Genomic DNA, 14,139 nt, shown 5'->3' on the forward strand with positions numbered 1-14,139 from the left:
GGTACTCACGATATGCTGACCTTGCGGGGATGTCTTCACCGGACTCGGAAACCGGAATAGCCTCCTCTTGTTTTTCCTCGGCTCCTATGGCATCACCGGTCTCTTGTTCAGAATCTTCTTCAAAGAGGTCCGGAATAGAACCAGTGCTCTGGCCCTGCATGTCGCAACGTTGAGCTGAACGGTCGCGGAGTGTTCTATTCAATCCTAAATATTAACACGTGTTGCAGTCCTGTTCATTGTGCTCCAGAGATAAGCACAAGTTGCACACTTCATGTGAGTCGGTGCGCAGGAACGTTGCGTGGCACAGAGGACAGAGTTTGAATGGAGTCCGTTCCATCGACCGCAAGGCGGACCGACGCAGGTAGGCCCAACGGTCTTACACGAGCTACCTGATCGAAGAGGTCTTTGCATTAAATACGATGCACGGGGAATGGAAATACGCGATCGAAAACAATATCGTCGAGGGTAAGTGGATTGCGCACCGAGGGGAACCCAAAAGACAATTTCAAACCGGAGCGCAGCAATTTACGTCCAAACCCGATGGCGGAAAAAAACAATCTAACAATGAAGTTAATGCCCACGCGCACTATCACCGCAAGGAGGAGTCACCTACCTCATGACTGGAAAGACTTCTTTGCAGAAAAACAAGTTGCAAATATCCGGACCCAACACTAAATGGCAGGAGTATGCAAAGCATGTGATCTACAGCTCACATGCCTCAAACAGGTAGTTACAGGCACCCAACTGGTGAGTCATGAATGGTGTAAGCTCACCCATCTCGATGACTGATGGTGACAGAGCCATCACCTTGATGCAGCTGTCAGAGTGCTTGGTTCCTGAGCAAATGTCCGCTGTATTTTCTCCTACCAGTCAGTGTTGCTTAAGCAGTTGTCACTTTCTCCAGGTGAGGGCATGACAGCTCTTCACAAGGCTAACTGGATCTCAGTTTCCCTTTTATCAGCACTGGTCTGTGCTGGTCTTATAGAGGAAACAATGAGCAAAGTACTGGTTGAGGAGGATACTAGTCATCTTCCCTGGTAGCCAGCCTAGTCGTCCATGGCATTTTTAAGTTCTTTTCACCCATTCAACCTTGAGGGGACATGAATTCTTGATAATGCCCTAATGATTTGGGCATGGGACTTGCTCCACTGCCTAAACTCACATCAGTTTCACCAACTCAGATGTGAAGTTTGTCTCCTCTCTGAAAAGGTATTGTTGTGTTGGCTGGTCATGAATACTGAGCATGGGGATGAGTGGGTTTTGCTGTTCCAGGGGAAATCTGGTTATAAAGGGAAATGGCTGATTATTTCCCCACCCGACAAGTATGGGTGCCAGGGACAGGAGCTGTGTATGTGCAGACACAATACACAGAGGCGGAAACTGCCAGCACTGCACATATGCGACCACCATCTTGTGTAGCACAACCGTCCAGGGTGAAATAGACTGGCACCCCACAGTGCAGTCACACACATTAAACCCACATGCTATACTTTTTCACACTGACACCTTCCATACATGTCACATACATGGTGAAGGAGAAGGACCTCACTTATGGGAGTCAGATAGGCTTTTCCAGTCTTCCATGGGGGACTGGAAAAAAGGCAATAACTGGACTACATGTAATGCTGACATCTTTTGCATCCTCTTCCAGCTTGGGCTGATTGATGTGATTGAAAAGGATTTAAAGTTCATTGGTCTGTGATTCTTTAACTAAAGATGTGTGCAGCTATAAGTTTCACAATGTGTTTTTATAAGTGCTCCACGTCATATCTGGACCCACAGAAGCGTTTCAATGATGAGCATCGCATTGAGAAGCAGAGCTGGGCTGTGCCAACACTTCTAACTTGGATGCACAAATAACCACAGAGATACCAGAGTAACCATTAGGAATTTTAGACGTCATTATGGAGTTCATTTTTTTACTCTTGTTCTCTGACAGTCTTCTCTAGCACGGCGCGCTGATGAAACACTGCTGTAAAGGTGGATAAAGCTGAGCATTGTCCCAAATCAGCTAGCTGCCAAGGCTTTTCCTAAGGTCAGGTTTTCCACTAGAAGGCTATCTTTATCCTGATTTATGTCAGTCGAACAAGAAGAAGTCACCTTAACGCCATCTTTGACATGTATAGCCGTCTGGGACAGAAATAGTTTAGTGGGGCAAAGTGCAACATTTCTCTACTTTGAGCCGCATTGATTTCGGTCCATCATTCTGGAGACTAGCCTAGAATGTGCCGTAGTTCGCATCATGAAGCAGAACATGGCAGCAATGAGAGGAGAACAACACTGTGTCAGAGGCCTGTCCTTTTACAGCCAGAAACCTGCGCCTAAGAAGAATGAATCGCAAACCCTCAATCTGTCTTCAAGCCTTGAAATCCAATTTAAGTCTTGCTCCTGGCAGTGAGCACTTGCACTTTACTCACAATGCACCAGCATGCATATACCTGAATCTAAAATGAGATGCGCTGTTAGCCATTCAGGATCAGCGTTTCGCTGACTTCCTGCGCAACAGCAGACACCGCACAAGCCTTCCACTTTATTGACTTCATGCCATTTGATGAGGATGAGTTTTACAGTGAATCGTTCTGGCTAGAGTAAGGCGCCGGCACAATACTCTCGACTCTACCCTCAAAAAGGTTCAACAAGGGGTGAGCAAGATATCTATGTGCCATCTAAGCAGTGACACAGAATTCTTTCCAAATGTGAATTCTGGCCTCTTCCCTACACGAGGGCCATGTGGAGCTGCCTCCTTAGTTGTGCAGACATCTCATTTCTTTCTTCATACCATGATCCGGTGCTAGAGAAGGGTGTGTTTGGTAAGGATGGCTAAGGTCTCATTTGCATTAAATTACTGTGCAACTTTCTTTCCTTAGCAAATTTCGCCCTCTGATAGTATGTCACCAACTTGCATATCCTTTTTTAGGTTTTTTCTGAACAGTGCTTGCGCTGTGCTTGAGAAATATATTGCTTTTAGTGTAAAGTTAAAAGGTACTTGCCTCCCACCTCCTCTCTTTCCTGGCTTCTCATTGGTTCCTGAGCGTGCTACTTACTTTTCCTCCATTTCTTTTGGCTGTAGTATATTTTGCTGCATTTAACAATGCTTGTTCCTTGTCTGCTTATTTTATCCGTTTCCCATCACCAAAATACTGTTAACATCTGCTTTAGTGGAACTATGTATTTTTTTATAGAGTTTTGCCTCTTTTTGCTTTTTACTTTTGCAGCATATTTATATAACAATTTATCACCGAGCGATTAAGTGATTTGTGTAGAATCGCAGAATGTTGCGCTGCAGAGAATCGAACCAGGATCCCCCTGTCTTGAGTCAGCAGCTCTGATCGCTTCACCACATCATATCCATTACAGTGTTATTTGTCAGGGAGCTCTTTCCTTCTTCCAGAAGACGACTGATGAAAACAGTTTTCTATTCATCAAATAGGCGAAACCGATGTATTATCAATTCTTGTTCTTCTTGATCACAAGACTCTTTGCACTCTTCTGGACAGCTTTCTTCCATCTTGCTGGTACTGTTTCAGCATGTCTCTTCACACATCCCTGTGTGCCATGCACACAGACAAACTGCCCTGGCATTCATCAGTCACCCCTCTAGCTGGGTGCCCTATGCCAGTGGTGTAGGCACAGGTGCATGAGCCCTGTGCCGCTACAGTGCTCAGGGCCACTCCAGGGCACTGTAAGTGCAGTGAGGCCATTAAGAGTATATGGTGCTGGGAGGTTGTCATTACGAACTCCACAGCACCATCATGGCTACACTGAAGACTGAGAAGTTTGGTATTAAACTTCTCAGCACATTAAACACACACTGATGTGTAGGATTTAATGCCAAATGCACGACTGTTGGCATCTTAGAGCTGCCCCCTGAACCTAACCTACAATCCACGTCTGGTCTGAGAGGCTGCCTAGAGTGCCACACAGCAGACCCTGGGTGGAGAGCCCCCCCGCTCTCCTGGGCCTGAAACAATGCACATCCTGAACGAGGTGCTAGGTCTCCTCCCCCAGGATGGGCAGTGGAAGCTTCAAAGGCATGCCACCTTTGAGAGCTTCTCTAGGCCACCTGCTGTACTCAGCAACTGGCCCCCACTGGTTCTGACCCCACTCTGCCGGTAAGACTGGCGGGAAACCCTCCATGAGGAAAGGGGGTGTGCCAGCCTGTGCCAACTCCACCCCTCAGGTGGGAGAGGCGAGGTGAAGCACGACTCCGGGCTACCGCCATCATGAGGATGGGGAGCCCTACCCAATCAGAGCTAGGCCCCTGCCCCCTCCCACAGGAGAGGAGAAGGATAGGGGGTGTACTCACCCCAGGACAGGGACCCATTGGTCCCTGCCCTTGCCCTACCTGTAACACCCCTAAAGTTAGTATTTAGAGGCACCCTGAACCCTCCTTCCTCAGTTCCCTATTTGAAAACAAGAAAGAAGATCAAGAAGAAGAAGACCTGCTGTGCAGCTGCTAATAACAGGACAGCAACAACTGACTTGGCCCCAGCCTTACAGGCCTGTTGATCCTTGAACCTGCTCCTGCTAAATCCCGGCGTCTCCGGCGGATAGCAACCTTGAGAAGCCTGGAGGACCTGCCTGCCTTGAACATCTTAAAGACTGACTCCCATGAGCAGTTGTTCTGCTCAAACAGCAACACCCCTGATTCCAGCCAGGAACCTCGAATCCAGCACACTCCCGCCGAGCCCGGCCAGTGCCTGAATGGACAAAGACCCTGAGGACGTCCCCCTGGCGATTGTAATCTGAAATCCAGTGCCCAAGGACCCTCCTCGACGACCCAGACGATGCCTGCAGCCTCACAACCAGGGACCCCTCTAACTACGACCAGCAGAGGGTAAGATTTCCTGATGTCAAAAGACACCCCTGCACCCGGCGCCCCACGGCCCCCTGTGCCCAACTCCGGGGTGCCTCCTATCATCCAAGATTCAAACTTACCCCTCAAAGTGTTGGTCGCTCCTGAAGAATCTCCGTCCCTGAGCCTGCAGCCTTTGTTCATCTTTCAAGATCTCCATTGGCTAACATTAAGCGCCCAACGGCTCAAAAGCACTCTGCACCCAGCCACCTGAGTGCCCCTGGCAGTGCAACCTTTGTCCTAAACTACTTCCCCAATTTGCCATGAGCAAGTGACCAGGAGCCCAGCTCCCACAGCCACGTGGCCTGCTAGCCAGCAGCCACCAACCGAAGGACTCCTGGCCACCATAGGCTAACATTGATCTTAACTACCTCTGCACCCGGCTGCCCCTGTGCCGCTAAGACTGTACCTACCTGACCCTGGGAAACCCCCGAGTCTTTGCCCAGAACCTTAACTTTGCCAGTCGAGTACTTACCCAAAAGCCGATAACTCACTTTTCTTCCATAGGGTAACATTGACTGGTTTCACTTGGAAATTCTTCTAAGTGTGGAGTTTTGGAACTTTAAAATATTCATCTAAAATCAGCTGAACAACAAATTCCAGTTTACTCACCCGTTATCAGGAGAGAACCCAGTGCTGAATCTTTTAGCCCAGCACTGACCCGGAAAAGTAATTTTAACCGTACTTACCAGTAACTTGAATTTCCTTCCATAGAAATCCAATGTCTAGTTTCCACCAGAAAAGTTTCTAAGTTTCGATTTTCACAAACTACAAATATTCCTTAAAAATCGCCTGTATGACTTAAACGCATTCTTTCAATTGTTTACAGGAGATACACCAGTGCTGGATCCAGGATTCACCAATGAGTTAGAAAAAGTAACGATAACACTACTTACCTGCTAAGTGAATTTCCTCTCATAGGATAACATTGGTGATTCTATGTGAAAACGTTTTTAAGTGTCAACTATTAAAATACAATAATATTCCTTAAAAATCACTACTGTCACCAAAACGCTTTTACTTAACTGTTTACAGGAAATGTCCCAGGACTGAATCTAGGATCCAGTCCTGTGGTTAGAAAAGTAATCTACACAGTAACTAATTGCATTTAACTAGAAATTCCCATTGAGCTCAATGTATCATTGTGTTTGAAATTGTGTTGCCTATTGCAACAACTGTAACTATTGTAATCAAAAAGTCTATTGCCTATTTGAAAAGTATTTAACTACAGTAACATTCTGAGAAAGTATATTTTGATACCTTGTTGGTTCTAACATAAAACAACTATATCTTTTGATACAAAACAATTTGCCTAGAGTTCAGTCTTTGAGTGTGTGAGACCATTTGCTGACTGAGTGTGAACAACACATGCTTTACACTGTCCTCTGATACTGCCTTACTGCTCGGCCAAGCGCCCACTTTAGAGAGTAAGGTCATATCTAACTTTAACCTCTGCCAAACCTCTGGGGACTCTATACACACTGTATCTTACTTTGGTCCTTTATATACAGAGCCACTTTCTTACAAACGTGTCCACTGTTCTTCCCTGTAGTAGGACTGTACTTCTGCTCTGCATTTTCTTGTTATTTTCCCCCAATTTAAAGACCTTTGGGGCGGTTTCTCCACAATGGTTTTCAGGGTCTAGTCTACTCTTCGGTTCATGGCAAAGACTTGGCACTTCATTAGTTTACAACATGTAAAGCTGGGTTCAGGGAGGCAGTTCCTGTATGGTCACTGGAGTTGAGAACATCTCATGCACCATTGGGAAGACTACAGAGGGGGGAAAAAACAAAAAGGAATTCCTCCTATTTAATCTAAACATTTGCCACGTACCTCAAGTGCTCCTTCTCCTGTGACCCAAAATAAACGCGAGGCATATCCCAGGCTAAACAGAACTCTAGTGTCCCATGTCCTCGGGCTGGGACTGTGCATTTCGCAGCGACCGCAGCTGCAGTCATCTCGCCTCTCTTTGTGGGTGCACTTGGACCTGTAAAAGCAAGAAAAGAGGCAGAATGAACCACGGGATGAAGCATCTGTCTGTTCATCGCCTTGCGTTGTCTCAAAAACCAGATGGTACAAACGGAAGAGAACAGAGTGAAGGAGCACTGGATAGTTGTATAGCACTTTCAGTTAGAACTGTCTCAAGGCACTGGTCTAAGGCAGAATACACAAACAAGAGATCAGATACGTAGCTACAAGGTCAAGCAAAGTGAAGTCTATTGGTAAGTAAATTCTTTAAACTTCCTTCAGAACCAATCAGAAGTTATGCACCAAACGTATCAGAAGAGCATGGACGCAAGACAGTCTGGACACATACTTGAATGTACCAAAACAATATTAAACATATTTAATTTAGCTGGCACTTCAGCTTTTGCTAGAGTTCTTTGGACCTGGCTTCCCCAGTGCATTTCCCAGAGACTGGACAACCCCCCTGGTGCTCCCCGGAATACGCCCAGCCCCCACCCCACCCCACAATCTCCCAAAAGGCCTCTTCAGTTGATTTTTATATTAGTGCACAAATATAGCCCTCTGTATCATGGCTATGGTTAAACCTCTATTTTAAACAAATGCACATGATAAACTTCGTAAACCATATATCCAGAAGTGTAGAGTGTGATATCCCGTATAATTACTGGGTATGAGTCCCATTTGAGATGCTTCGCTTCTCATAAACCGTGGCTCTTCCCGACAGTCAGCAATGGCGATAAATACCAAGTGTTGTTCTTCCCAAACGTCAACTGAAAGTTGGGCCCTCGCATCTGAGCCCTGTCGCCTGGACAATCTGGGTTCGTATAGATTCTTCGGTCAAATACCCACGGTGAAACACTACAGGTCTTCTCGAACAGCAAATGTGTTCAAATGGTGTTGGAGACACAGGAGTAAAACTGAAAGGACTATCATTGCTTTATATTAAAAGAGAAGTGCTTTAATTTGCAGCAGATCCCACACAAACACAGGTTATTCTCAGTGGAATGGCAGGTTACTTTGGACCAAAAGACAGACAGGCGGCGGGTAAATGCTTGGAAAGTGGACAGGCCGCCTTTTTTCCAGAACTGTAATGTGCTTTGTGTGGTGTGTTATATTAAGTGGATTTATGAAGCATTTCTGTGTATAATCTGGCACACTGCAGAATCCGGAGGCGTGGTTCGGCTAGTAAATGGTGGTTTCAGGGACGGTGGCCAGCTTTTCTGCTCTGGTTTGTGGCAGAATGCTTGTGTTCTGCAAGGTGTGTAGTGATGGTTCCTTTTGGCTTGATGGTGCCACAAGTCTGTGGTTGAGACTATGTCAGAGCTCGCGTGGAGACTTTGCAGTGTTTGTTGTGTCTGTGTAAAGGAGCCTTAGGGATTCCCTGTTTCCCGGTCCATAGTGTGACTGCTTGTTCACTACAAGCTGATTGTTTCGCTAGATGACACTGTGTTGGTATTCCGTGGCCTCTAAATCCTTCAGGAACATTGCTCCCCGTTCCTTGTCTGGCATGTTCTTGGACTTTAAAGATAGGCCAAGCTTTGAACCCTTCTGGGACGCTATCACAAAGCCCTTAGACCGTAAGCTCTTCTTTCAAATGAGAGTTGGGAGCTTCCCAATGGGGGCGTTCACCAACAGGTGGACTAGTGGGGGCAAGGTAGCTTGCCCAGCATGTTCAGCCTTCTTGGAAAGCATTAGCCACCTGCTGTTCGAAAGTCCTGTGTACGCAGCCCCTCGGCGAATTTGGTTACGGCCTATGTGTAGGCTTCTGGGCACCAGGAGTGGAGCGGTAGCAGTTAGAATAATACGCACTAGTACAAATTTGACCGTGTGCATAGCTGCGGCCAAATTTCTAGGCTGGGCCTGGACAATCAGAAACAAACTGATGACAGTTTAATTTTAACTTCTGGGGGAAAAATCCTATGCATGTGAAATCTGTTTTAGTACCTTTTTAGGGTTGTATTATCAATCACTTTCATGTACTTGTAATTTTTAATAATATTTATTTAATAATTGAGATGTTTTTATATGTATTATATGCTTTTATGACAATCGTCGAATAAAGCTTGCTAAATGAAATGACACTGTGTTGACATCAGTATGGCTTTTGTACCCTGCTGTGCTTCTTAGTATCTTATTTTGGGGGTTTGTGTGAGAAGTGATGTTTGTACAACGCTTTGCCAGCTGTATGTCTGTGGTCGCTTCCTGAGCATGTGAGCATCAGCATGGAACGGTCACATGTTGGGTTTGTGCTGTGAGCCATGTAAATGTATCCGGACTGCTTGAGGGTGTGGATCATGTCTGTTTTAACAGCACAGACTACATTATCATACATTAGCTGTACACTAAACTGAAGTGATGCATTGCATCGTGTTAGAATGTGTGAGCTTTTTCAAGTGGAAGCCCGGTTAAGGCCTCTTCACTAGCATGAAGGGCAGATTGGCACTGTTTCTCTAATTGGTATCGATCCAGATACATGTCTACAGCTGCAATCGATCAGGATCTCAGTCGTTCGACCGTGTATTAGCTTTCCTTTTATTTATGTGAAAACAAACAAACAGAGGCAGCAGAAGGAGTTTTACTCACACTAAACCATGGTATGAATAGGAACCCCAAAGAAAGACGGGCGGGTTCTTTATACAGATAAAGAACAGAAAAGTTTTTCACCAACACCATCTGAAGCGCTATATAAATGCAACCCTTCCCTCTATCCCTCCACTATCATTTTCAATCCAAATAACAAACTAACATATCCACTGCTCAAATGACTTCATATTTAATTATACTAATCCAACACTAATCCTTTAATAGATTTAGGAGTAGAATGCATCACCACCTCATCAGGGGTAGCAAGCACTATAAAAATGCAAACACTTCCCCTTTGTAACCCTACACTATCCTTTTCAATCAAAATAACAGACTAACATATTCATCGCTCAAATTAATTTCATATTTCACTATACTAATTCACCACTAATCCTTTTTGGGTTCTGGATATATGGGTGGAAGGGGAGAGGAGGAGGAAGAAGATGCTTGTGGCTTTGAAGAAATTGTATAGTAGTACAGCGTCTGAGAATTCAGGGGAGAGAATTGGAGGAGTGAAGAGAGCAGTACAACAAATATAGTACTAAAGGATGTGAAAAGGAAAGTCTAGGAATAATGGAAGAAGAATTCGAAACACACTAAGGAGGGCGTAAAGGTTTGGGGAGCTCCGTATTAACTTTCCGAAAAAGAGTGGTTGATCTTTAGGGGAAGTAGGATGGATCTACCAGAACAATTATAGGAGCATCAGGACATATGGGCATCTACAAAAGCAAAGAAAGGCGGGAGTGGGCTAATGGTAGCCACATCTGGATATGTAAATGAAGAGGTTGGTTGGGCACCACATGAAGTGTTTTGAGTGCGATAAAATCCACTACACCAGAGTACAACCTACAGTGGTAAGGAATTTTCCCAGTGAGCCGTGGATAGACAGAGCAGCAGATAAACTGGGATCACTGTAGGGAGAAAATGGTAAATCGGATGATAGAGAGACTACATAATGTACTCAAGAAAATAATACTGGGAGCAAGAATCAATGGAAGGAATTGGAGAAAGGAGCTCCCCATCAAAGCTGAAATCTGCAAGGTGAGCTCGCATCCCAGAACAGGAAGGGTGGCATTTAAATGTGTTAGGGGTAGGAAACCCAAATCACTTGAGGGCCCGACTTGGGTAAATAACAGAGTGAGTCAAGGATAAGTCCGAGTTCAAAGTAACAAGTGGAAGAGCAGACACCATGGGAACATATATGCCCAGAATGAGTGGTTTGTTAGCAGGAAAGAGACAAACGTCGCAAGGGTTGGCGAGAGTAATACATCCTGAACGTAGGCAGGAATGGTTCAAGTATTCAAAGCCAATGAGGTTCACCATGTTATTGAACAATGATATAAAGACTTAAGAATTCTAAAGTTAAATAAGGAGGATGTGGTTTAAAAAAAAGAGTTCTACTACTAAGAGAGAAGAGGAGTGCGATGATGAAGGCCAACGAGAAGTACAGAAGAGTGTGAATGGAAAGAACCATCGTTGCTAGGAAGGAACTCATGGTTGGAAAAACAAATAAGGATGAGTGTCAATGACCTATAAAGGTGAACGCTCACGTACAGGGTCTCGAGCACCACTTCTCCCGTCTTCATGGGTGTTGCTGGGTGATTCTCTTCTTTGCTAAGTATCTAGGGATTTCTGTCTGCTTTCAATATATGTAAGTTACAAAATGTGTAGTGGAGCAGGAATGTGTGTGATATCCTAGGGTAGCGGTGCTTAGAATGCTCAGATAAGAATGAGTGATGTCATTAGAATGCCTTGGGCATCTTTCAAAAAGAGAAGAGAGCCAAGCGGCGTTGGAATGCGTCAGACGGCCGAAGCATTCCACGGAGAAGAAACCCCCACACCTTGACCCACTTCAAAGAAGAGAACCATATCACTCCGTCATTAATCAAGAGATATCATAAGGCAAACCAGGCCGCCACAGTTTGAATCTGCATCCATTACAGTATACGTCACATCTCGCAGAGCATCACTGTTGATACCCATCACTCTATATGGGTCTTCGCCCATGCAATCTATAGCCACATCTATATCTTAATCAAAGCCTTGAAAAAGTGGTTGCTTAAAGAAGCACGCATAAGCTTTTGTCCAGTTTCGGAAGATAAGTGAATGTACCAAAGATCACAAAATCCTCGATACCGGTAATAAAAGTTTTGTTTTACCCAAGTCCTTACTGTTTGGACCTTACGGTATATCTCTGGACTAATGCCTGAGTGATATGGTTTCCTTCTTTCAAGTTTGTCCACATTGGATCTATTGGTCCAGCGTGAGCTCCCACCTCTAGTAGTAGAGTGTACGATAGCAAAAAAGCACCGCCCCAAATATTTGTTGACATCATTGTACTGTACCGACAGAAATGTTATGTTCTACCGAGGTGCGATTGCTAAACCACTGCCACCTCTCATCTTCACTGACAACTTGACCTACTTCATCCTCTCCTCAAGCGATCTGTGAAAGCAAGTCATTACTTACACACCTTTGGCACACTCGAGACGACCGTCCTCCATGAGGTCTCGCCACACCTCATGTCCGAGGCCCACTGGGTTGAAGGATGTCAAGTGGGTAACATCAGTGCCGACCTACAGGACAAGAAAAATAGCATTAGAGCACGTACATTTCAGTTTTTAGAGTATTTTAGGCAGCTCTTTCCTTCTAGCACCAATGGTTCTGCCTCATGCCAGATTCCAATTGGTGATGTGATCTTTCTAGAAATCAGGCCTCGATCCATATATTGGAACCTTTACCATTCAAATGAATGAGGTCTTGGATTACAGTGATGCTTTATTATAATCCTCAAACCTCCCAATTTAATTTATTTTCTAAAACAAAATAACTAGCTGGTCATGTCAGACACATACATCTTGTGTCCATTACCACTCAGAGAGAATAGAGACACCGCCTCCAGGTTCTATCAAGAGGACTTCACTCGTAGACAACATACAAGCACCTAGTATAACAGAACATTCCAAGATCTGCCATCAGGATATCCCTCCCCCAAGAAAGAACACAGCCACCTCTGCAAACAAAGCCCTATGCCCTCTGCATCAAGCATCCCCCTCAGCCACATAGAACACAGCCAAATCTGGCAACCAAGCGCCCCTCACCCTGAGAGAACACAGGCACATCTGGCAACAACACACTCTCTACTCTGCATCAAGCATTCCCATCACCGAGAGAGAGCACAACCACATCTGGCAACCAAACATTCCCTGACCCACAGACAACACAGCCGCATCTGTCAACCAAGTACCCCCCTCCCCCTGGGAGAACACAGCCACATCTGGCAACAAGCACCACCTCATCCTGAGAACACACCCACATCTGTCAACCAAGCACTCCCTGCTCTGCATCAAACAATCCCATCACCGAGAGAGAGCCCAACCGCCTTCTGCAAACTAAGCACTCCCTGCTCTGCATCAAACCTCCCCCTCACCCACAGAGAACACACCCACATCTGGCAACCAAACATGCCCTACTCTGCATAAAGCATACCTCTCACCCAGAGAACAGTCACCTCTGGCAACCAGGCGCCCCTAACCCAGAGGGAACACAGTCACACCTGGCAACCAACTGCCGCCTCACCCATAAGAAAACACAGCCACATCTGGCAATCAAGCACTCCCTCCCCTGCAGAAAGCATACCCCTCACCAAGAGAACACAGCCACATCTGGCAACCAAACATTACCTCACCCAGCGAGAACACAGCCACACCTGGCAACCAAGCGCCCCTTCACCGTGAGAGAACATACCCACATCTGGCAACCAAGCACTCCCAGCTCGGCACCAAGAATTCCCATCACCCAGAGAGAACACAGCCACCTTCTGCAAACTCAGCATTAATGCTTCGGCCATTGTTCTGTCGTCCTCCAAATGATAAACCCAACCATCCTGTGCCATACAATATGTTCTGGCTCCGCTATCGGCATATACCTTTCAACAGAGGAAGTACAGCCAACGCCTTTCAGAGAGAGCAACCATTGGTCTTCAGGTAAAAAAACACAACCTCTCCTACCGTGAAGCCAAACATCAGTTAACAGGCAGCACAGCCCTGACAGAAGCTGCTGCCAAGAACAATCTACACAAAGAAATGATTTCAGTTATCCTGAGGTTACTTCTTTCATCAACAGTTAACTCCACTCTATCCTTCCTTTTATGCATGGGCCTTCCTCGCAGACATTTTGGCATCCATAACTGCCCAGTCACAGCATATGACCTCATCATCGCTTTCACCAGGCTATTTTCTTCTTTCTTTCACAGCCATTGCCCCACATACCTTTGAGCTTGCGGATACAGACAGGGTGTATGGGTTAACCGCTGCAACGTGATGCAAAAGAACACCAGAGATTTTCTCCCCCTCCTCCTGCACGCAGAATGGCTCATTCCAGTGTCCTCCATCTTTGTCGCTCTGGGTTCCAGCCCCATTCCTCATGGTAAACATGATGGTTATGTCAATGTCTTCTTCATTTCCATTTTCTATCTCCCAGACAAAAATCCCAACCGGAAGACTTGTGTCCTAGAAAAGAAGGAGCTTGTCAAGAGTCTGTCTTGAGAGGAAGAATATTGTTCAACAGAAACAAAAAATTCTCTACCCTGTATTGTCTTAGCCTCAATCCACACAACTTCCATTTCACCCACACTATTAAACTATGTACCTGAACTTCTGCCTCAATCCACCTAACGTCCCATGACACACACTATTAAACAATGTACCTGAACGTCTTCCTAAACCACCCAA

The 14,139-nt window shown here is 45.6% G+C and overlaps 1 protein-coding gene across 2 annotated transcripts in view; it reads right to left on the reverse strand.

The window, feature by feature from the left end:
• The window catches only part of GBA2 (glucosylceramidase beta 2), a 247,491-nt gene that overhangs the window by 70,948 nt on the left and 162,404 nt on the right, over nt 1–14,139 (reverse strand). For both annotated transcript variants that reach the window (XM_078674424.1, XM_078674425.1), the window contains exons 5-7: nt 13,678–13,917; nt 11,880–11,982; nt 6,689–6,842 (exon numbers count right to left, since the gene is read on the reverse strand). In XM_078674424.1, the coding sequence (XP_078530550.1) occupies nt 6,689–6,842; nt 11,880–11,982; nt 13,678–13,917 (497 nt within the window). The remainder of the gene's footprint in view (nt 1–6,688; nt 6,843–11,879; nt 11,983–13,677; nt 13,918–14,139) is intronic.

This window comes from Lissotriton helveticus, chromosome 2_1, assembly GCF_964261635.1.
Source record: "Lissotriton helveticus chromosome 2_1, aLisHel1.1, whole genome shotgun sequence".
NCBI classification, from domain to species: Eukaryota; Metazoa; Chordata; class Amphibia; order Caudata; family Salamandridae; genus Lissotriton; species Lissotriton helveticus.